Below are 25,000 nucleotides of genomic sequence, written 5' to 3' on the forward strand. Positions count from 1 at the left end.
GATAACACGGTCAATTTTTATTCAATTTACATGCAACTAACGCCAAAATGTTCAGAATTCAACGCCTCATCTTGTGATATGCAATATGACACAATGACGCCCATACTCTTGTTACCGGTTAGGGGTCAAAGGTCAGGGGGGTCACGACCTTGAAAAATATGCGGTTTTTGTCACAACGCGGTCAATTCTTGTCCGCTTTACATGAACCCAGCATCAAAATGTTCAGAATTTAATGCCCAATCTTGTGACACAATGACATCATAACACATGTCACCGGTTGGGGTAAAATGTCGGGGGGGGGAGGTCACGCCCTTGAAAATATGTGGTTTTCGGCATAACTCAGTCAATTCTTATTCGATTTGCATGAAACCAGCATCAAACGAGATTACCTTCTCTTGTTGAAACGTATTCACCAAGCTTGCGAGTGAAGACTCGCCAAAACGACGTGAGTTGATTGTTGTTTAGTCCGTAGCCCCCGAAAGTCGGGGGGGGGGTCATGACATTATAGATATGTGGTTTGTGTCATAAGACCATTCATATGAAACCAGTTCCCCACACTCATACCAAGAACAAAAAAAGCAGTGGCGGCGAACGTATGCGCTCTATGAGTGCCCGTTCTACTTTTTAATGAAATAAAAATATACCAGTATATATAACTGAATATACTATAACTATAATATACCGTGGTCCCCCATAATCAGAACGGCCAAGCTGTTTGAACAAATTGGAATCCGAACAATTTTTTCGAGAAAGTTTTGCCCTAAAAACCCAATACATTTTAAAAAAACTGAACAAAACGTAGCGTTCATGTTTGTTCACGTGTCTCCCCCACATGCTCGAGCCGCATCTTCGCGCTTTGTTCATTCAGTTCGTCGGTGGAAGTACTCAGTCACATTTGCTCTACGGCGAGGATACGGCGGCCGTACGCCCTCTGAATTGACAGAAACGTGCGGCGGCCGCAGAGAAACTGAGGTGGCCTTAGGGAGGCCCTACGCCGTTTGGCTATATTTTACAAGCCGTCGGGGCGCCGTGGAATTATAACTGCGGAGTTATAACTTTTTTCATTTCTATGCTCGCCGTAGCAATTAGACAAGCCAAGCTATGACGTAGATGTGTTCCACGTCGACCGTACTTAGGGCGTACGGTGGGCTTGCATTTTCCGAGCGGCTGCCGTAAGCTCTTCTTCATGAAAAATGAATTTTCCCAACCCCCAAAAAATTACGGCAACCCCACGTTTTCGGTCTCCACAATTTATAAACACGCCGTGCGGCTACCCGAAAAATAAAAACATGTGTGACTGCTACATTGTGTGACCGTGGAAATACTGCGGCCGCTTTATAATTGCGAGTTCCATACATTTTGTCGACCCTCCGGGCACCGAGCCAAATGTGACTTTGGCCTTACCTCATGTTTTCACCTTCATTTTTTTTTTAATCATCTTGTGTTTTAATTATTAACAAAAAAAAAGCAATCCGATCACGTGGTGTGACGGACTGTCGGGCAAAGATTGAATTTCACAGCAAAACCGGTTGTAATTTTTAATATCCATGACAACGTCAGCCCGATGCGCTTGATGAACGAGGGACGAGTCGCGGAGTGAAGCAGGGATGTGGAAGAGGGCTCAGGGGCGAGAGTTCGCCGGAGTCAGGTGCGGTCCCGGGACCCCGCCATTCCCCTCTCCCGACCCCAAGCATCAACAATCCCCCCTCCCCCCATCCGCGCTGAGATAGTGCCAGTAACCCCGTCCGCTCCCCGCCCCAACCGTGGTGTCGACCGACCAACACGTGCCTGCGCGACGCACGCCTGAAGGAGCTCACCGACCATATCAGGGGCACGGAGTCAGGCACGTTACGCGGACGTTGCGGCTAGCCCGACATCGTGCCACGAGGGCACGGGTAAGACCCCTTCGGTCTCGTGGACCTGGCCGATCACCCAGGTCCCACGTTCATTTGGTCCACGGACCTGTCTGCCTCCTTGCCTGTGAGGGTGGCTTGTATTTTCTTTGCTTTTGGTGTAAATGTGTGTGTGGCGCCAGTCTATTAAGTAAACCCGTATAAGTGCTTGTACATTGCGTTATTCGGTTTTAACTCTGCGTATTGTTCTTGCTTTGACTGTTATATGTGCATTTTTTTTGTATGGCTGTGAATACGTGCTTGCCGTGTGTGTGTGTGTGTGTGTGTGTGTGTGTGTGTGTGTGTGTGTGTGTGTGTGTGTGTGTGTGTGTGTGTGTGTGTGTGTGTGTGTGTGTGTGTGTGTGTGTGTGTGTGTGTGTGTGTGTGTGTGTGTGTGTGTAATAAAGTGCTTGCTTGTTGAACTGTTTCCCGTTTTGTTGCGTCCTTTCCTTTGTTTGAAAGTTCCATCTTGCATCACGTAAGGGATTGGTAGTGGGTGTAGACACCCAATAAATAATCTGAACCGTCGAGGTCGACGATAACTCCGCTCGGTTATCCCTGCAGCACGGAACGAGCCGCTTAAGCGGTTCGTGTCCTGAGTCGACCTGCGGCGGAGTACAACTCCTCGGTACGCTACCCGCGCGGGTACTTAGGTATATCGACATTCGGCGATTCACCCTATTTCGCGCGGGTAGAATGCGAGGCGAGGAAGACGTAAAAGAAAAAATGGTGACAGTCGCAAAGGAAATGGGATAAGTAAAAGGACAAAACCAACTAAAAGAGGAAATAAAATAGAACGCGACGGCGATAAAAGAGTTCGAGGGAGAACAGGGAAAATAAACAAGGGATTGGGAGCCGTGAAGAGGGACTGTGAGAAAAGACATCAAGAAATGACAGAAAGAGTGGAAAACCTGCGGCAGGAGGTAAAGTGGAGACGCAGAAGGGACTAGAGGCCATGGGGGACGAATGTCGAAAGAGACATGAGGAAATTGTAATGGAAATGGAGCTGAAAGCCGAAGAAAAGACAGTGGAACTGGGGAAACGGATAGAAAAACAAGAGGGCGAGACGAAAGAGGGGTTTAGGATGACGGGGGAGGAAATATCCAAGACAAACAGAGGTGGCACAGGTAAAGAGGAGCTCGGAAAACTATCGCTAGAGACAATAAGGGAAGAATTAAATGAAGTAATGGAGGGGAAAATAGAGGATATGGAGAGGAGGCTGGTGAGGTGTGTGGAGAGCCAGGGTGAGAAGCAGGGTGTCCTTCGGGAACAGGGGGGGGAGGATATGCCCCCTCGAGGCGGATCGTGCCCAGGTGGGGCCAGTGTCACAGGGCGGAGTAGGAGGGTTGCGCGACGCGGGAGTGTGCATGCCAAGCTTGGGGAGGGTAGAGGCCGCGGGGTCTTTTGGCCTAATGCGGGCACCCAGTATGACTGTTCCGGTGGGTGTGCAGAGTGTGAGTCCAATGGCTTGAGAGAGTACGACGCAGGGCACTGACAGACACGGACAGGGGTGGTAGATTCCCCGGGCAAATGGCTCGGACGCTGCGGGAGTGAGGCGCCGTTGAGATCTGGGAGGTACAGCCCTCCAGGAGTCCCTCGGGAACTGGAGGGGGGGGGGGACCTCAAAAGGACCAAGGGTGCCGCTAGCCCTGTACGATGGCAAGACGGACTTGAGGGCGTATATGGCCCAGTTCCAGTGTGTGGCCAGAGGCAATGGCTGGAACGAGGTGCAGGGCATGGCACAGCTCACAGCTGCCCTGCGTGGCATGGCCTTGGAGGTCCTGACCACGGTACCCAGCGAGGGGTGACCCTGGAGGATCTCCATTCGGCCCTAAAAAAACGATTTGGCATGGACCAGCAGAGCGAGCTTGTTAAAGCTCAGCTCAACGGACGCAAACGACGCTCCCAGGAACCACTGGGAGAATTGGCACACGACATTCGCCGTTTGGTGGGGATCGTGCACGCCAACATGCCGCCGGAGTACCTGGAGGAAATTGCCCTGGACCTTTTTCTCCGAGCGATAGGGGGCACCGATGCTGGGGCATTGCTGACCGTATGGTGCCCGGACAACCTCCAGAAGGCGGCTGATACTGCCGCCTGCTGGGAGGCAGCCAGAACGCCGTTGGGAGGGGCTGGGCGGCTTGTGGTAGCAGTCCGGCAGGTGGGCCCCGTGAACGACGATGCGAGGGAAGCCAGGGTGGCTACCATGGGCGACCGGGCCAGCATCGAGAAGATGGTCCAGAACGCGGTTGATAACCGGTTGGCAAGATCTGGACCGAGGCGGTCGGGCCCAGGAAGGGCGAGGGATGGGCCATCAGGGGGTACCCCAATTCGGAACGGAGGGGGTATAATTCGGCGTACCGGAGGCAAACACCTTACCAGAGGAGGTGTTATAATTGTGGCGCGAGGGACCACCTGCAAAGGGAGTGTAACGCCCCGCGCAGGGAAAGGTCCCCGCAAAGGGAAGAGCCACAGCCCCCCAGACCACCAACTCCGCCCGGGCCAATAGGGATAGCCAGGCCCAACCATCACCCCCCCCCCCACCAGTCCCCGGGAAACTAAGAAGTGCCGAACATGTAGGGCCATGTTCGGCAGATTCAGACAGAGAAGAGCCCTCAGAACTGCGACAGGTCATCAATTGTGGCCAAATTGGAAATGGTAGCTTAACGATTCGGTGCAAATTTGCCGGCGTAGGGGTAGACGCCATTGTGGACACAGGAGCAAGCGCCACGATCATCAGCCCTGTGTTCCTTGATTCGAGTGTGGACAGTTGGGATGAGATCCACCGTCTGCAAAACCATAGTTTGCAGCTAGCTACCGGGACAACAGCCCCCATCATAGGACGTGGTTTCGTGTCCTTTAAATTGGGCACCGTGAAAACGAGGATAGAGGTTTGGGTGGCGAAGGTGTGCGACCCATGTCTAATAGGGTTGGATGTGCTAACAGCCGGTGGTTGTAAGATCGACTTGGGCCGGGGGGTCATGCAGTTGGGTGGTGAGGAATTACCGTTAGGGGGTGTGAGCATGGATGAGAGAGTGGAGCTGGAGGCTCCCGACTCCGTGGTCATTCCCCCGGGTGCCGAGGCGGTGGTCCCGGCCAGGTGGCGAGCACACCCAACGTGGCAGGGCTCCTCCGGCCTGGCAGAACTACCGGCAGGGCAATCAACCCCGGGTTTAGTCGTGGGCCGTACCCTGGTAAATACCGACGGGCCTATTGCACCCGTTCAGGTAATAAACGTTAGCACGGAACCACGCACTATCAGGCGGGGCACGAAGGTGGCGGATTGCACCCCAGTAATAGAAGTCGCAGAGCTGAGGGACGATAACGTCGAGCCGGACCGGCCCAAGAGGGAGTCTCCAGACTTTATTAGGAATTGGCCCGGTCCCATTTGCGAGATGGTAAATCAGAGTAGTGTAGATTTGGAGGATGCCCAGCGGGAGGCCTTATACAAGCTGGTCGACCGACACATGGGAATCTTCTCCTTGTCACCCGAGGCTATTGGACGTACGGGCCTGGTGCAACATCAGATCCACACCGATGGGGTCCGGCCTGTCCGTCAGCCTGCTCAAAGGCTCCCATGGAGCAAGAGAGAGGAGGCTGATGAACAGGTTGAAAAGATGCTCAATGCAGGTGTCATTGAGCCCTCGGGAAGTCCTTGGATGTCACCGGTTGTGTTGGTCAAAAGAGAAGGATGGGACCATGCGTTTCTGAGTGGACTATCGCCAGCTGAACAACGTGACACTCAAGGACTCCTATCCCCTGCCGAGAATTGACGATACCCTCAACGCCGTTTCAGGCTCTAAATGGTTTTCAACTTTGGACCTCAAGAGTGGGTATTGGCAGGTGGAGATGGATAAGACGGGGAAGGAGAAAACGGCATTTTCCACAGGGAAGGGACTGTATCAGTTCACTGTGATGCCGTTCGGTTTGTGTAACGCCCCCGCCACCTTTGAGAAACTGATGGAGCGTGTGCTAGGCGGCATGCCATGCAATCATGCCTGGTGTATCTGGATGACGTCCTGGTACACACTAAAACATTCACCCAGGAGATCGCCAATTTGGACCAGGTGTTTGGGTGCCTCAGGCAGGCAGGGCTAAAATTGAGCCCGGAGAAATGCACTTTGTTCGCGACAGAGGTGACCTATCTCGGACACGTGATAGGCCGCGGTGGGGGGGGGGGGTGAAGACCGACCCCGGAAAAATTACAGCAGTAGAGGAGTGGCCCGCACCTACAACTGTCAAACAGGTATGGGGCTTTTTGGGACTTTGCTCCTACTACCGGCGCTTCGTGGCAAACTTTGTGGAGATAGCCAGGCCCCTTCATCGGTTGACGGAGAAGGGGTTGAGATTTAATTGGACAGGGGAATGCCAGGAGGCCTTCCTCAAATTAAAGGGGTGTTTGACACCCACACCCATTTTAGCTTACCCCACCAATGACGGGATGTTTACCCTGGACACGGATGCAAGCCAGGAAGGATTGGGAGCAGTCTTGTCTCAGACACAGGGGGGCGTGGAAAGAGTGATCGCGTATTACAGTCGGGCCATGAGTAGGCCCGAACGAAATTATTGCGTAACTCGCAAGGAACTATTGGCTATGCTGTCTGCGGTGAGCCATTTCCACCCGTACTTGTACGGGAGGAAATTTTTGTTTCGAACTGACTATTCCTCCTTGCAATGGCTCTTACGGTTCAAGGAACCGGAGGGCCAGATTGCAAGGTGGTTGGAAAAGTTGCAGCAGTACGATTTTAGTGTGGCCCATAGAGCCGGTAAGGCTCATGGGAATGCCGATGCGCTCTCTCGACACCCCTGTCTGAGAGAAAACTGCAGATATTGCACGAGACATGAGGAGAGGTACCAATTGGCAGACACCTCCCCGAAACTCCCAGTCCGTGCGGCCCGGGTGGTAGGCCCAACTTTGCCACTAACCGCGGGGGAGGAATTTGGCGAGTTGGCATGGAGCACGGCCCAGCGGGAAGACCCCGTGAAAGGGCCAGTGTACAAATGGGTCCAGGAAGACAGGAGGCCCAGTGGGGAGGAGATCACCCCACTTGGAGCGCGAACAAAAGCATACTGGGCTCAGTGGAGGACCCTCAAAATGAGGGACAACATCTTATATCGCAAGTGGGTGGAGATTCCTTCAGAACAAACTTCTTGGCTGGTGATAGTCCCTGATGGGTTTAAGACCCAGATTTTGAAACAGGTGCACGGTACCCGCGCCGGCGGCCTTTTGGGCAGGACCAAAACAAAATCTCGGGTCCGCCGGCGGTTCTATTGGGTTAACATGGGGCGCGATGTACAGAACTGGTGTCGAGCATGCGACGCCTGTATTGCCAAAAAGGGACCCCCACGGAGGATGAGGGCCCCACTCCAACTACATCAGGTTGGGGCCCCCCTTGAGCGAGTGGCTATGGACATTCTAGGACCACTGCCCCCCACTCGCCAAGGGAATAAGTACATCCTTGTGATTATGGACTACTTCACCAAATGGCCGGAGGCCTTTGCCCTTCCCAACCAGGAAGCTGGGGTCGTGGCAAAGGCCTTCGTGGAAGGGTTTGCATGTCGGTATGGGATTTCACAGGAGCTGCACACGGATCAGGGACGAAATTTTGAGAGCGAATTACTAAAAGAGGTGTGCAGGCTCCTGGAAATTCGAAAGACATGGACAACGCCCCTGAGACCACAGTCTGATGCCATGGTGGAGAGGTTCAACAGGACCCTGGTCCAACAGTTGGCCCTCTTCACCGCCACTAACCAGGAGGACTGGGACGAACATCTCCCGTACCTCCTGATGGCCTATCGCGCGTCTCAGCACGGGTCTACCGCTTGTAGTCCGGCGCTGTTGATCTACGGACGGGAGCTGAGAAGCCCCGTCGATTTGTTGTGCGGTCCGACGCCTGAGCGTCTTGATAGGCCCCGGGGGAGGGCTATGCCCATCGGTTGGAGGAAGGCATGGAGAAGGTCCATGCCTTCGCATGCCACCAGCTCTAACAGGCGGGCATAAAGATGAAGCGCAGGTACGACCACCAGAGCCAGGTGAGCAAGTACCCACCGGGGGCGAAGATTTGGTTCTTCAACCCCCGGCGGAGGAAGGGCAGATGCCCAAAACTAACCTCACCTTGGCAGGGCCCGGGGGTCATCCTGGCGCAAATCAGTGACGTGGTCCTGAAAATTAAAATGGGACCACGGGCCCTTCCCCGGATAGTCCACGCGGACCGCCTGAGACCTTATTTGGGCGACCTTACGCCCTCATGGATATGTCTTGCCAGAGGAGTCTGTGCTGGAACAGCCACTCCCGCAGAGGCGCAAGGCTCGCAGAGCCTTGCAACGAGTTCACGAGCCCAGTAGAGAGGGATGGAAATCCCCCCTGTGAATGGAGGATTCTGAGGACAGTGACAGACTGTGCATGTGTAGTGGGGACGTAGCTTAGCTACGTAGTGTTAAAAGGAACGTGGTGTAGTGCAAGGGATGACGAGGGAGCATGAGGTAGTTAGGGGATGAAGTGAGCAGGATGGCAGAGTTCAGCGAAGTGTGAGTTGAGGAATGGAAAAGGTACATGTTGAGTGAGTAAGGCCAGCGGGTCTGTTTGAATGGAGTGATTGTGGAATGCATGGTGCGATGAGTGATTGGGGGGAGGAGTGACTCCCGCCCAAGGCGCCCCGGGGACAGAGTAAGGTGAGTTAGTAGGTTAGTCAAATTTACAAAATGGAGGTCGTTTTGTTGTTGGTGGGAAAGTAGGCTCGATACCCGTTTGGAGGGGTGCAGGAGCCCTGTTGACGGGCTGGGAGCGTGGCTGCGAAAGGTGAGTATCGCTGAGTGGGTACCCTGGGCACTGGGCTAGTCGGCCGTGGTAGGCGAAGGGCCCATGGGGGGCCGGGATAGCGTAGTGGGCACGTGTGCGCCTACATGATGCAGGCGCCCGGGGTGCCATTAGCCGTGTGGGCAGTGTCGTGGGCACGGGTGACCCTCGGAAAGGGGCCGGGAAGCCAGCCTGCCACGTGAGTGTTTCAGGGGAGTCACCATGGAGGGCACTCCCCAGTGTTTAGGGAGCTGGTAGGCTCGGAGGCAGTGTAGTGCCTGGGGGTGCCATCGTTGGGGAATCGGCAGAGGGTAGTTCCTGCCAAGGGAGCCACACGTCCCAGCCAGGAAACCGTGCAAGGGCACGAAGGAAAATTGGGGGGCAAGACCCAAAATTGTAAGGGCACCAACACGGGCGACGGGAATCTTGGTTGTTGGAACCAATAGTTTAAGCGAGAGGCACTTGTTGAAAGCCCCGGGGTCAATTAAAAGTTAATGGTTAGGGTAGATTAGGAAGTGTACCCCTCCGCACTATCCATCCCTTCGCTCTCGTTGTGGGCCGCTGGACCCACTTTGGGTAAAGATCGCTGAACTCCGAGGAGGCCATCATGAGGCTTGAGTTGGGCCTTGACACAGGATGCTTAGCTCTCCCTTATTCCCCTCTGTGAAGAGAACGTAGGGGTTGGGAGTAGGCTATGTGACAGGATAGGTTAGCCGAACAAAGACGAAAAAGGGAGTTAGGGGACGAGTTATAGTAGTGGGGAAGAGAAAGTAAAAATATAAACAACAAAAAATAAGTGGGGGCTAAATTGGGTTTTACGAATTAAGGGGGTGGGTATGGACAGAGACAGGCAAAGGCGATTGGTTGGGAGGGAGACAGTAGGTAGGTCCAAGCCCGCCTTCCGAGTGGCCAGCACCACCGCACTCCCTCCACTGACCTCCATTTCAAGGCAAGAGGCTGGCCAACTTCATCGGCTGGCTGTTTGCTGCAAGGCCTTTGCGGGTCGGATCGTCTGATGGCTGTTTGCTTCAAGGCCTGTGCCGCTCGACCGTCTGCCGGCTGTTTTACTTCAAGGCCTGTTCCGGTCAGCTTCACTGCCGGCTGCATTTGCTACAGCGGCCTTGTTATGCCATGCTTTGCCTGTCCACCTTTGCCATCCATGCCTGCTGCCCTTGTTTCATTTTGCCCCCGTTCTGTTTTGCATTCCCCCCTCCCCCCTTGTTCATTGCCATGTGCGCCAGGATCGTTGCGCAGTTTGCGAGGACTGCCCTGTTGGCAGCTGCAACACGGGCCTGCATTGGCGGCCCGTGCACCGTGTTTGCGTCCATCCATCCATCCATCCATCCATTGTGTTCATTGTGTCTGCCACTTGAGCTGGCACGGAGACTGCGTTGCGCAGCTCATGCGCCGTTGCGTTCATTGCGTGTGCCACTTAAGCTGGCACGGAGACTGCGTTTGCACAGCTCATGCGCCGTTATATTCACTGCGTCCATGTTAAAAGGGGGAGGCCTTGGACTGCGTGTGTGCAGCTGGCCACGTTCCCTGTCACCTGCATTGCATGAGCCAGAGACTGCATGTGAGCAGCCTGGCTCCCTGCTAACTGCTTTTCTCTTTGCAGAGTCCATTGATCCTGGGCCATGGTTTAGTGTAAGATTTGTAAGTTAAGATGTACTGTACAAATGAGTGCGCCCCCGGCATGTGTGTCTTAGCGCTGGCAATTTATTTAAGTCGTCTGTATGAGTGGGTTTGTTTAGTTAGTTACTCAGCCCGTAGGTTATTTATTTTGGGGACACAAATACCATGAATGTCGCACTCAGGGATCCGAAGGTAAAACGTACTAGGGGAGAACTACACATGATGGCACACGAAAATTCGACGACTCGGGACGAGTCTGTAAAAAGGGGAGGCGGTAGTGTTACAGCTGTGGAAATTCGCAATACACCATAAGGGGTCCTTAGATCAGTTATGATGCTAAGTTCATGTGTAGTTAGTCCACACCTGTTGTGTAGGGGGAATATGTGTGATTCATCCGGGCTGCGATGCTTTGAGTTAGCCATTTTTCTTTCTCTATCGTTATTTTGGACCATTAAGCCGCCAACAACTCAAACACCACCACCTTCGCCTCTTTACCTCCACAACTCCATCCCGCAAACATCGCTTCACCGCAATTCCCAAACGATGCCCGCCAACAAGCAAACCCCCCACCACCTTCGCCTTTCTCATTCCACAACCATCAACCACACCACCAGTCAACACTGAATGTCGTGCTGTCCAGGGCCCGTTCGGTGATTCTGACCGAACGCAGCAAGCCACGGGTGCACATGCGTTCCTTTTCGGAGAGGAAAACGGATCACGAAGGCCTCACGCCCCTTTTCTTCCATCCAATGACTGAGCATCGGGTGGCATGGCCCCGCCTCCGAACCCGCTCTGAATGCGTTCCTTTTTGGAGAGGAAAACGGATCAGGAGAGGCTCACGCCCTTTTTTCTCCATCCAATGGGCGAGCGTCGGGCGGTGTGGCCCCGCCTCCAAGCGCGTTTTTGATCCGCGAATCTGCATACAAGCTCCTCCCCTGGTCTATAAAGACGCGAGAACAACGCAGCTCGTGTGTGCAGAAAGGGGTGAAGAAACGTGTGAAGAGTGGTGCAGAAAAGGGTGCAGAAAGTGGCGTTGGTCGGAAGCTGTGGAGTCTGAGGCGTGTGTTTGCGGGGATCGGACGGCGAAGGGGACGGAGCTCGGAGTGGAGGTCGAGGGAAGAGTCGCGGAGTGAAGCAGGGACGCGGAAGAGGGCTCAGGGGCGAGAGTTCGCCGGAGTCAGGTGCGGTCCCGGGACCCCGCTAGCGAGACGGAGCATCCGCCATTCCCATCTCCCGACCCCGAGCATCAACAATCCCGCCCCCCACATCCGCGCTGAGATAGCGCCGGTAACCCCGTCCGCTCCCCACCCCAACCGTGGTGTCGACCGACCAACACGTGCCTGCGCAACGCACGCCTGGAGGAGCTCACCGACCTTACCAGGGGCATGGAGTCAGGCACGTTACGCGGACATTGCGGCTAGCCCACCATCGCGCCATGAGGGCGCGGGTAAGACCCCTTCGGTCTCGTGGACCTGGCCGATCACCCAGGTCCCACGTTCATTTCGTCCACGGACCTGTCTGCCTCCTTCCCTGTGAGCGTGGCTTGTATTTTCTTTGCTTTTGGTGTAAGTGTGTGTGTGTGTTTGTGTGTGTGTGGCGCCAGTCTATTAAGTAAACCCGTATAAGTGCTTGTACATTGCGTTATTCGGTTTTACCTCTGCGTATTGTTCTTGCTTTGACTGTTATATGTGCATTTCTGTATGGCTGTGAATACGGGCTTGCCGTGTGTGTGTGTGTGTGTGTGTGTGTGTGTGTGTGTGTGTGTGTGTGTGTGTGTGTGTGTGTGTGTGTGTGTGTGTGTGTGTGTGTGTGTGTGTGTGTGTGTGTGTGTGTGTGTGTGTGTGTGTGTGTGTGTGAAATAAATGGCTTGCTTGTTGAACTGTTTCCCTTTCGTTGCGTCCTTTCCTTTGTTTGAAAGTTCCATCTTGCATCACGTAAGGGATTGGTAGTGGGTGTGGACATCCAATAAATAATCTGAACCGTCGAGTTTGACGATAACTCCGCTCGATTATCCCTGCAGCACGGAACAAGCCGCTTAAACGGTTCATGTCCGGAGTCGACCTGCGGCGTGGTAAAACTCCTCGGTACGCTACCCGCGCGGGTACTTAGGTATATCGACATTCGGCGATTCATCATATTTCGCGCGGGTAGAATGCGGACTGGGTTGTGGTGAGGTTAAACTCCCACCCGTGACTAGCTCCTGGCGGTAGTTCCAGGAGGGCCACGACTGAATTGTCCGTTCCGGTGGGCGATGCGTCGCGATTCGAGTTACGTGGCCGATCGCACGCCGGGCGGGCGAAATTCGTAACAATATGTTTTTAAAATAACTGGTGATTAAGTGGTGGTTTCTCTGGCTAAATTCCTTCCTTGGGGTAGCTCTATAATTAGCACTACTTGAATAAGGTGGAAAATCTACAATGTGGATATGGGGAGGGGGGGGGGGGGTGATGAGATATGTTTGAGACATGATCAAACAAATGGCTCCTTGGATATTTCCTTGTTTATTTGGAAGAAAAAGTTGCAATAATTTCTTGTATTTATTTTGCCAGGTAATTGGCCACCTTCCTGGAACTGAGGAATCTCCACCAAGGTTGCAGTGTCAAAAAAAGGTGCGTTGTTGTAGCCTTGGTACCACGTGGTTGCAAAGCCGATGGACCTACGGTATCCAAAAACGTCAACCAGTCACTCCCAGAGATCTTTTGTGTTAGTAATGTTAAAGGATTGTCTGTGTTGAGTGAATGCAGGGCAGATGTAGAGTAGGAGTCCTGTGGTGTGTGAATCAGTGTTGCAGTGTGAGTATAGTGGGTTTTCCAACCCGAAGTGAATCCCGTGTAGTGTTGGAGGGATGGGTGGACACCACAGCGCAATGCAAGGAGGTGCACTCTCATTTATGTACAGAGAGTTGATTTTGTGTTGTGTATGTTGGGAGAAGGGCATTTACGAATTTGTTTGGGGGATTGCATTGGGTTGAGGAGGTGGTTAGGCGATTATGGATGTGGGTGTTAGGGGGAGGAGGAGGGATGTTGTTGACTATGTGGGAGTAGTGGTGACCTGTGGAATGTTTTTTTTTTGAATCCTAGAGTTGAGGGAAAGGGGAGGGGGTGGGGGAGCGTTTCACATCATAATGCGGAAAAGATACGTTAGCCACCGATCATTCAGAAGTAGGCCAAGGGGACAAGCTGCCCAAATTATCTACCTTTGGATCATCTTGATTTCTAAGTCGTCTGACTTGTGGTAAAGCAAATTCATCATCTGACCCAAATTATAGACGTTTAGATCAACCCAGGGGAAACTGAAAACAACATCAGGGTTTTGTGAGAAATATGACAAATAGGTTGAGAAGCTGACTAACACGTGATCAGTCAAAAGAAGCTTGACACAGATTGTGCATGAGCCATTTTGGCATTTGGTAAATCCCTGATGGATTTATACATTGGTAAAACATGCTCATTTTAAGAGACCGGTGGCATATAGATCTCCACCAGGGAATCAACGTGTTCCGCTTGAGCACGGTTTCCTTTAATCCTGCCATTCGTGAAACATATTGCTTCGGCACAGCGGGGAAGCATTAGCAGACAACATTGATGCGACAATATACATGTTGTTGAAACCAATGGCAGTTGTTTTCTTGATAATTTGTTGATGATCTCACGTTTTCTTGATAACCATGCAGGCTTCCAAATAATGTGCGGCATATTTCATTACAGGTGACAATCAATTGTTTTCCCTATTTATTGCCCTCTCGATTTGACAGAATGGCGCAGAGGTAGCAGCGCACGTACATTTAAGCTGTCCATTTATGGGTTCGATTCTTGACACGACTGTAAACATTCATGTTGGTGCTTCACAGGCAGGCCATTGTATCACACAAAGTGCATCATCCCTCAGATAGACGTTAAGCTGCGTCGCATCTGCTCGCAGTAGTTTGTGGATGTTAGAGATCCCACAATGTCATTCACGAAGAGTGAACAAGTTACAGCTGACCTCATAATGATACCACCTTATGTGGAAGGAATGATTGAAATCCCAGGTGTAAAGATACGACATGGTATCTTACAAGGTGAGAGCCTCCCCCCCCTACTCCTTTTTGTCTCACTCTGGACCCACTGAGTAACCTCATCAACGAACAAGGACACAGATACAATTTGACATGCAACAGAAATATGACCAAAGAAACAAGAAAGGTGACACATCTAGTGTACATCTCTTTACCCCAAATGATAAGAAATTGGCAGATCAAATGAAACCAGTAAAGCAGTACTCGGAGGACATCCGAATGGAGTTTGGGCTTGACAAATGTACCAAATGCACATTTGTACACATAAAAACAATATAACATATGTATTATAAATAAAACATAGTACACATAAAAACAATATAACAATATAACACATCTCAATGGATGAAAGCACAACAATACAGGAACTAGAAAGCGAAGCATCCCACAAATACCAATGAATAGAAGAAGGCCCCCCAGGTACTACACAAAACAATGCATAAAAAATAATCAGCAGACAGTACCTACGCAGAATAAGATGAATTCTGAAGTCATCCCTCTCTCCAAGAAACAAAACCAAAGCTATAAACCAACTTGCAGTGCGGTATGCCAACAAAGCTGTGCAATTTTAAACTGGCCACAATTGGAGATCAGCAAGCTAGACACCAAAAGAAGGAAACTTCTAACTATTCACAAAATATTCTACAAAAACCAATGCATACAGAGGATGTACTTACCGAGGCGAGAGGGAGGAGGCGGTCTGATGAAGCTTAACCAAGTGCACAGAACATCGTGTGTCGGACTAGCGGAGTATATGAAAAGCTCAACAGACTACCGGATGATATTTGTACATGAGCAAGAAAACAATAAACCAGAAAAGGGATCCTTAATCCATTTAGCAACAAACTTCCAAAAACAGATGCAAGTGATGGATACTACACAGGAAAACGAAACAGAAACAAACAGCCCCAATGATTGCAAAGAGAACAAAGGAAAACTACAAAAAGAAATATCAACAGATATACTCTGACAAATGGGAGAATGACAAAAGAGTACAAAATATTTCAAAAAGAGCTCGACAGGACAGGGATCAACAAGGAAGGCTCTTTGGAATGGTTAACAAGAGGTCAAATTAGTTGCGATGGAGAACGAGTCATCATCAATGCCGAAGACCAAGGACATTACACGAATGCCTTTAAGAAAATGGCGGGATTGAGCCAATCGGACAAATGTAGGTTTTGTGTGGAAGAAACAGAAAGTACGAGTCACCTCCTTTTGGGATGTAAAAAACTCATGTCGGAACAGCTGTACACAGAAAGACATGACAGCATCTGTAGAGTAATCCACTGGCACATCTGTAAACATTTTAACATCCCAGTCCCAGAAGAATCATGGAAACGCAAACCAAATCCGATCCTTGAAAATGATCATATAATGCTCACATATGGCAAGATGATTCCAACAAGTCTGAACATTTCAAACAAAGCATTGCGTCCGGACATGATGATCAAACACAAAAAGGAAAAGTCAGCATTGTTGATCGAGGTTTCAGTTCCCAATGACTTTGGCCAACTAAATTCTGCAGAAATCAGAAAAATGACCAAATACAAGGATCTGAAAAATGAGGTCAAGAGGATGTGGAAATTGAAAAAGATGAAATGATACCAATGATAGTTGGAGTTTCAGGAATGATTAAGAAAACCCTTAGGCCTTAGTTATTTTATAACTTGGTTTACACAGTTCTTCAGCTAAAATGTAGGGTTGGTCGGTCGAAATATAAATATAAATATAATTTCAATTTTTGGAAATTATATATTTTTATGATTTTTTTTTCGGATGTTCCATTGAAAAGACAAGGGTAGGTGGGGGGAAAATAAATATAAACCCCGGATCAGGAGGATCTAAGAAGACATTGAAGATGGAAGACCATTCAAATGCAGGATGCCCATGTTCACGATCATCTGATGTGAAAAACAATAAAGAAGGATTAAAACTTGTTTTTACAATATAGTCTGGCATGTTTTTCTTATAGAAACCTGTTGGATCATCAAACAAATGGAAACAATGCTGAGAAAATTACTGTCCAAGTCGTAGATGTGTGCGTGCACACCAGTGCATAGTGCTGGATATGATTTTTAAAAAAGGTGTCTACTAGGAGTCTACACGCTCAAAACGGTCGATCAGAGCCATAACCAGCTCTTACTTTTCAGCGGGCATCTGATCGTACCGTCTCCCCATCCCCATGAGCACATCATAGGCTGATTTCTGGTCCGTCGAAGGCTGAATATCAGCATCTCGCAGGGAAACTGACGTACTTGGCACCGAAATATTTCGATACGAACAGCGGTGTACAACTTTCGACGGAAACAAAATCGTCACGATCGAGAGTAGCCTGCGAATCATCCCTGCTGCTGCACTGAATTGATGCAATAGTTAAGCCAGAATATTCGTCGTCAAGATGTTGCGTGATTAAATCACCAATACAGTCACTCAAATTTATACCGCTGACATATTTCTTAACAATCACTTTCACCCCAGAAACCAAAGTCAATCTGAACCACTGCTCAGACGCCATGACCGAAGACTACTGCGCAGTTTGGTTAAAGGGGACTCGGCATTTTGGTGCGCACGCGTGAAATTATATTTTGAAAATAAATGCTGACGTTTACAGTTCGGGTTTTGAAACTTTTGCACCTTCGGCGGAAAATTTATCGATACTGGCTGAAACCCCGATACAGACGGATTCCGTTCATTCAACCACCCTCACCAGCTCACCCACACTCGAGGGACATGGACTGGACAAGGCGTACTTGCCCCCGCCTACTCATCACCCGCCCCTGCCCCATTCCCCCCCCTCGCCTTCAATTTGCTTACCCCCGCCCAAAAATTTAATTCCTCCGGCCCCACCCCCACCTCTTCACTCCCTCCCCCCGTCTCTTCATCCCCCGCCCCCGTCTCTTCACTCCTCGCCCCCGTCTCAACGAAAAGTGTTTATTCTGCTTCAGAGTAGAAAGGTGACTCTTGCCACTATGTGTGATCCACTCTTACAGGTACGAAGTTTCTTTCAGTCCATGTCACAGTACCGAGAAAAACGTGACGCGACCGATAGGAGGAGCACAAAATTGGTCCTTCAGTATTAATATACCGTATAGATATTAATACTGAAGGACCAATTTTGTGCTCCTTCCAGCGGTCGCGTCACGTTTTTCTCGGTATTGTGACCTGGACTGAAAGAACCTTCGTACCTGTAAGAGTGCATCGCACATAGTGGCAATTGTCAACTTTCAACTCTGAAGCAGAATAAACACTTTTTGTTGAGACAGTGGCGCGGAGTGAAGAGGAGGGGGCGGGGGATGAAGAGACGGGGGCAGGGAGTGAAGAGGCAGGGGGCAAGGTAAGCAAATCTTTGGGGGGGGGTAAGCAAATTGAAAGCGGGAGACGGGGGAAATGGGGCAGGGGATGAGTGGGTGGGGGCTGGGGTGAATTAGGCGGAGTTGAGTGTGAGGGGGTGGACAGGGGGCGTGGAATCAAGAGACGGGGGGAGTGAAGAGGCAGGGGTGGGGCCAGGGTAATTAAATCTTTGGGTGGGGGTAAGCAAATTGAAGGCGGGGTGGGAGGTGGGGAGGAATGGGGCAGGGGCGGGGGATGAGTAGGCGGGGGCAAGCACGCCCTGTCCAGTCCATGTCCCTCGAGTGTGGGTGAGCTGGTGAGGGTTTTTGAATGAACGGAATCCGTCTGTGACGGGGTTTCGGCTAGTGAATATAAAAGCCTAAAAATGTGTTTTGTATTTATAATTCGTTTTGGCAAATACACCGTCGGCGGATCTGTAAACCAAGTTATAAAATAACTCAGGCCTTACTGAGTACTTAAAAATTGTTCCTGGAAATAACACTCCAAAGGAGCCACAAGTGGAGACTGTCAGAGGTTCAGTGAAAATTCCTTAAAGAGCCCTTGGAACGACACGATGAGAACGAAGTTTCACAGTTTGGTTCATGAATCATGATCCTTTACCAAAAAATAGGAGGTGGGGATTTTGAGTTCTGGGAGAACTTCCTCCCAACTCCTGAAACCCACTGCAAATGGAGATAACAACTAAAGGGAGTTGCAGTGGTAATAGTAGTAGAACATCATCAACTTCTAATGCGTTTGCTTTGAATGTCCTTTGATACCCCTTTAGTACCTGTATGTCATCATGGAGCATACATGTCATGGTTTTTCAAAAAATATTTTAAATAATCCCCTTAATTCAGTTCCTAATATTGGTCATAATGAAGTACTTTGAGAAGTACATGCTCTTGTTTACACTCTCTTGTTTCTCTCCAATTATTTTATGTCACAAATCACCTGAACCTTATGTTTCTCCCCCCTGTTTTCCCCTTTCCCCCCTATTTTAGAGAATGCTCTAATCCATCCATATTCTTTTGAACCTTGCTGCCAAATACAGTACAAGGTCATGTAGATTAGTGAGGGGTTCTGCCAGACTGTAGTAATAGTTTGGATGTATATAGACAGAGCACACCATTTTTATCTTCAAGTGTGCCCTTCAAAAAATGCCATTCCAGGTATGAGATTAAACTAATGAGGAAATAGTCACGATAACAACATGGAGGAGAAAGGTGGACCAGATTTTATGTGAGCCCGGTGTTGATATTGCTGTCACCAAACGTACTTATTGATCACAAGTGTTTCAAGTACTGGTGTGTTCTGACGTTTGATTCTATTTTGATTCTTTTTGCAGGGAACATTGATCCACTCCATCCATTTCTTTCCCCCAAGTGCAATTTTTGATCCCATGTACTTCCCGTATTATGGAAAGATGGCGCATGTAAGTAATCTGGGAAACCAACAATGCTTATTTATTTAATCACTCATAAACTGTCGGTATTACCTACACCACCGAAGGTGGATGGAGGTTATGTTTTCACTCCTATCTGTCTGTTTATTTGTCTGTCTGTGAGCAGGATATCTCAAAATTCAAACGGAATGTGGTGGACACGTTGGGTGTGTAACAGGTGCGATCGATTCGATTTCGGTGAAGATCCCGATCTGGATGCTAAAATTTTTAAGTGATTCTTAATCACTGAGTGATTGGGCCAAATACGATATATAGAAAAATATCTCAAATAGTTCTGGACGGATTCTGATGAAAGTTGATGGATGTGTTGGGTCGGTAGCAAGAACAAGCCGATTACATTTTTGGTTAAGGAAGGGATGCAGATTTGGCCTACCAGTGGGATACAAAACGTAAACTATTCAGCCTGGCAGAGGTACACGCTCGACCAAGTGCCGTTCTAGTTTTAATATGTTCACATGTACGTACAAGCGCTATAGCAATTATTTCAATGATCTTGATGTCCAGCTTAAATTGGAGAGTTATCCACATCCCACACATATATTCATCTTATCCACACCAACGAACCACCAGGAAGCGTCTCACATGTCTCCAGAAGACAGATTCTCATTGTACTTCCATTGGCTGCAGTATCATCGGGATTGTGGTGATTATTCCTTTCAGAATGCTGGTTATGATGATGATGATGCTTAAACCAAAACAAAAGAAATCTCCCTCATATTTAAAATGCAATGATGTTGTTGAATATGAAGTCCGGCTGATGATTACTCCTTCGTCATCTCTCCGGCGGTTGGTGCAAAAGGAAGGATTTATTGGTGTTGAGCCGCTGCGGCAATAAAATGGCGTCGAAATGGCAAGCTGAAGAGACTTGTTCATTGTCCTCATGGTTGTTTAGCCAAACAAACGAAATCCACTTCGCTCGATAGTCTTGGTAATTTTGAACAAAAGTCACTATTAAATATTGACGTGTTGTGTGACGAGTGAATAGCGATGAGAAAAGGTTCACATGTAAAAGCTTGCCAGCTTCTAACATGTCATGATGACGAGTTCTCCACGTTTGTGCTTGCCTTCCAGCATCCCCTGCCGTTGATTGGCTCTCTGGAAGGATGCAACTGATTGGCTACTACAGTTCACATGTTTGCTTTATTACAAATATTTGCAAAATAAAACAAATGAATTAATGAGTAAAGAAAAATTAATGAGTCACTACAGGGTCATATATTTCTTACAATATGCACAAGAGGGCCGACGGATATTAAAATTAAAATTCAGAAAAATAAAGATGCTGTATGTAAAATTTTCCACATTTTGAAAAAGCCCATAAAGCATGGGCCGTTAAGGTCAATGTTTTGAAAAAAATATCCCTGTGCATAGGCATTTCAGTCGACACTGTTGATAAGGAACGGCTGGCTTTGGCAAGCGAGAGCAAGCTTATTGATAATGGAACACACCCCGGGTCTGTTCAGTTACCAAACAGCTGGCGTTTCGTTGGAGTACTTGCTTGAGTGCTTAAGCCACTTGGAAAGTGCTCTCCAGGCTGATTGGTCATGGAACACACACACACACACACACACACACACACACACACACACGCACCCCTCCAGCGACCTTTTGACGATATGCAATGTATCCCTCGAGTCAATTGGCTGTGTGACGTCATGATCTTTCTCTCACCGAAAGCCACATCACCATCCTTCAGGACTCCACACGCAGCATCACTTCCGATCGCATCTAATAAATAAATAATTCGGTTTTGATTCCCACCAACCCGTTTTTTTGTCACCTCCAACTTGCCATGTATGGCTGTGCCAAAGTGTTCCCCAGTGAGTTCCCTAAATTATTATAGACTAGTCGTGCTCACTTCCTAACGGTAGTGAGACCAGCTATGTTGTATGGTTTGGAGGCGGTGGCACTAACAAAAAGACAGGAAGCGGAGCTGAAGGTGGCAGAGTTAAAAATGCTGCGATTCTCGTTGGGAGTGACGAGGATGGATAGGATAAGAAATGAGTATATTAGAGGGACAGCGCAGGTAGGACGGTTTGGAGACAAAGTGAGAGAGGCGAGATTGAGATGGTTTGGACATGTGCACAGGAGGGAAGCGGAGTATATCGGGAGAAGGATGTTGAAGATGGAGCCGCCAGGCAGGAGGAGAAGAGGAAGGCCAAAGAAGAGGTTCATGGATACGGTGAGGGCGGACATGCGGGTGGTTGGAGTGTCAATGGAAGATGTGGAGGATAGAGCGAAATGGAGACGGTTGATCCGCTGTGGCGACCCCTAACGGGAGCAAGCCGAAAGAGGAAGAAGGAAGAAGAAGAAGTCGTGCTCACTTCCATCATAATGAAATCTTTCGAACGTCTAGTCTTATACGACCTGAAATCTGTGCTTCCGGCTTCCCTTGACCCTTAGCAGTTTGCCTATTGCTGTAATCATTCAATTGATGATGCTGTTGATGATATAGTCAGTGATCTTCACTATTTTTTTTCGAAAGGGGCCACTTTTGCTGATAAGACATCAGTGTGGGAGCCGCCACACCACCAGTAAGACTCCAAAATGGCTGTGATTAGGCCCTGCTTCCTTGTACCCTTCGTTGTGGTTAACTGGACTGCAAGAATAATTGTTAGGATACTACCATCTACTGATGTAGTTGTTACTTTTATGCTTCGATTTGAACACTCATTTGACACCATTGGGTCAATTTGATAGCATATTTATTGTGGATTATGATGGGGTGTTTTCATATTTGTGTATTATCGGCCTCACGTCAGAGGCCACACTTTAGGCGACCAGGGGCCGCCAGTGACTCACGGTCCGTGCAATGAATAACAGTGATCTAGATTCTAGCAAATGTATGTCTATCGATGCTAAATGACTTTTCTTTGATTGGAGTTCCGCTTTAAATACCATTTCAGCTCACAAACACAAACTTCATGCACTTGGTCTTCATGGTTTGATTTGTAACTGGATTTTGGATTTTCTTTCAGACAGACCACATGTGGTCAAAATTGGTTTGAAAATTCCTCATCAGACTAATTACCTTGAACACCGGAGTACCTCGGGGCTGTGCTCTCTCCCCGATGTTATTTATATTCATTGTTCACTCATGATTGTGTTGCATCATCTGATAGCTGACTGATAGTGAAATTATGCAGATGACATGACCATTGCTGGCCTGATTCTCAACGGTGATGGAAGTGATTACCGTAATCAAGTCAAAAAACTTGTCAAGTGGTGTTCTCAAAACAATCTCGAACCCAACATAGCAAAGACAAAGGAAATTATTGCTGACTTTGGGAAAAATAAAACTCCTATCCGATCCTTGGTTATTCACAATGCTGATTTTGAAATTATCACATTAAATTCTTTGGGCAATTGTATACAGCGCGTGCGCTGTATACAATTGCACCGAGTTTGAAATGTCCCCGGTGTCTACCACTTCTCCGGTGTCCCGATGTCCCCCCCCCTCCCCCACGTGCCTGTGACAGCCAATGACGGCCGTCCGGTAGATGCAGTGCGTAACCTAGACCTAAATGGCAACAATTAACAGAAATACCCGAGTATTTCAATGAAAATTTGTGAAACTAACGTGTTATATATGTGAAAACCATTGAATTTATTGCAAGACGGAAAAAAAGCAAGAAACGTGCCACTCTCATGTACGAACGACCGAAAGACGCTCACCATCGCATTTCGCGCCAAAAGACGTCATTTCCACCCACCATCGCGTTTCGCGCCGAAAGATGTCATTTCCGCCCACCATCGCATTTCGCGCCGAAAGATGTCATTTCCGCCCACCATCGCATTTCGCGCCGAAAGACGTCATTTCCGCCCACCATCGCACTTCGCGCCGAAAGACGTCATTTCCGCCCACCATCGCATTTCGCGCCGAAAGACGTCATTTCCGCCCACCATCGCATTTCGCGCCGAAAGACGTCATTTCCGCCCACCATCACATTTCGCGCCAATCGCCGAACGCTGAAAGCTAAGTTCTTCTTATGCCATTATTCTTTTGCGGCCCCCTGCCACGCTGTATCGAATGATTTCATTCATGTTCTATATATAAAGGTGCTTATCACAATAATAACAAGATTTTTACATTTCAAATATGAAGTACACTTTTTAATTGTTTTTCAACTGAAAAAGCATAAATTGCATATTTTAACATTTGTGTACTCATTTGCTTCACCACACGCGCTGTATTGAAGGATTTCACTTGTTTGTTTTAATATACGTGCTCAAGGCTCGTGGAAGATATATGAAACAAAACGAAATCATAACATGACATAACAAGGGAAAAGCAGGAGAAAGGGGAAAACACCAACAGCAAGTCAGAGGGAGAAAGTAGACAGAGATGGACAAACAAGGGATGCAGGTAATGATGAGGTTTAAGGGAGAACGCAAAGGGTGCACAATATGGATATATCAGCAAATTTTTGGGAGGGGTGCGGGGTAGTTTAACTAGTGCAGAATATATCATGATTTTGGATGGGGGATGACTTGAGATGGTGGTGAACAGCTGTCTTTAAAACCTGGAGGGAAGAATGATATTGAAGAGAGTGTGGGAGGTGGTTCCACAGGCAGGGAAGAAGGTATAAATCAGTGGAGGTGAGCAGTGAATCTGGATTTAGACAGTTTGAGTAGGACGGGGTTGCTGGTGTACTGCATGGTTCCTGCAGATACCTGAGGGGAACAAAGCACGAAGAGGGCAGAGGGTGCAAGTCCAGAAATTAGGTGGAAGAAGACAGAGTACCGACCTGTGGGTGATAGTGAAGTGATAGGCCCGTAGACTCAACATCATCGCATAGGATTTAAATGATATTGAAGGCCTTTGTTTCGATAGTTGCTCATGGGACTTGTGGAGAAAAGGGGGGGGGGTACAGGATTGAACAAATAGGGTACGTTAATACAGCATGCTGAGACCGCTTAGAGACGTCCTTGGGGTGGAGAGGGGAGGGGGTTTGAGAAGTGTAAGGGGAGGGGAAGGGAAGGCAGTCTGAGGGGAAGGAAAGGTGGCTTGAGGGGAGGGGAAGGCAAGGCAGCAAGAAGGGAGGGGAGGGGAAGGCAAGGCAGCACAAGGAGAGGGGAAGGCAGCATGAGGGGAGGAGAGGGGAAGACAGCATGAGGGGAGGGGAAGGCAGCACAATGGGAGGGGAGTGGAAGGCAGCACAAGGGGAGGGGAGGAAAAGGTGGCATGAGGGGAGGGGAAGGCAGCATGAGGGGAGGGGAAGGCAGCACAATGGGAGGGGAGTGGAAGGCAGCACAAGGGGAGGGGAAGGCAATGCAGCACGAGGGGAGGGGAAGGCAGCAGGAGGGGAGGGGTAGGCAGCACAATGGGAGGGGAGTGGAAGGCATCACAAGGGGAGGGGAAGGCAATGCAGCACGAGGGGAGGGAAGGCAGCCTGAGGGGAAGGGAAGGTGGTATGAAGTGAAAGAAAGGCAGCACAAGGAGAGGGGGAGGCATTGGGAGGGGAGGGGAAGGCTGCACGAGGGGAGGGAGGGGAGGGGAATGGAAGAGAAGGCAGCATGAGGGGGAGAGATGGGGAAGGCAGAACAAGGGGAGGGGATGGTAAGAAAGCCCAAAGGCAGCACGAGGGGAGGGGAAGGCAGCACGAGGCGAGGGGAAGGCAGCACGAGGGGCGGGGAAGGCAGCATGAGGGGAGGGGAAGGGAAAGCCACATGATGGGATGGCAAGGCTGCATGATGGAAAGGGAAGGCCGCGTAATGGGAAGGGAAGGCCATGTGATGGGAAGGGAAGGCCACGTGATGGGAAGGGAAGGCAACGTGGGTTCCATATAAAACCAGCAGGAGCATTTAAAACCCATGCTATCTAC

At 49.4% G+C, this 25,000-nt stretch overlaps 1 protein-coding gene across 1 annotated transcript in view; it reads left to right on the forward strand.

Moving 5' to 3' along the window:
* LOC147012211 (sodium/potassium-transporting ATPase subunit beta-3-like) overlaps nt 1–25,000 on the forward strand; it is a 44,182-nt gene that overhangs the window by 11,949 nt on the left and 7,233 nt on the right. Inside the window, exons 6-7 of the mRNA XM_085856370.1 lie at nt 12,873–12,932; nt 19,059–19,145. Of these exons, the coding sequence (XP_085712496.1) occupies nt 12,873–12,932; nt 19,059–19,145 (147 nt within the window). The remainder of the gene's footprint in view (nt 1–12,872; nt 12,933–19,058; nt 19,146–25,000) is intronic.

This window comes from Eptatretus burgeri, chromosome 15, assembly GCF_056783735.1.
Source record: "Eptatretus burgeri isolate ZD-2024b chromosome 15, Ebu_testis_v1, whole genome shotgun sequence".
Classification (NCBI taxonomy): Eukaryota; Metazoa; Chordata; class Myxini; order Myxiniformes; family Myxinidae; genus Eptatretus; species Eptatretus burgeri.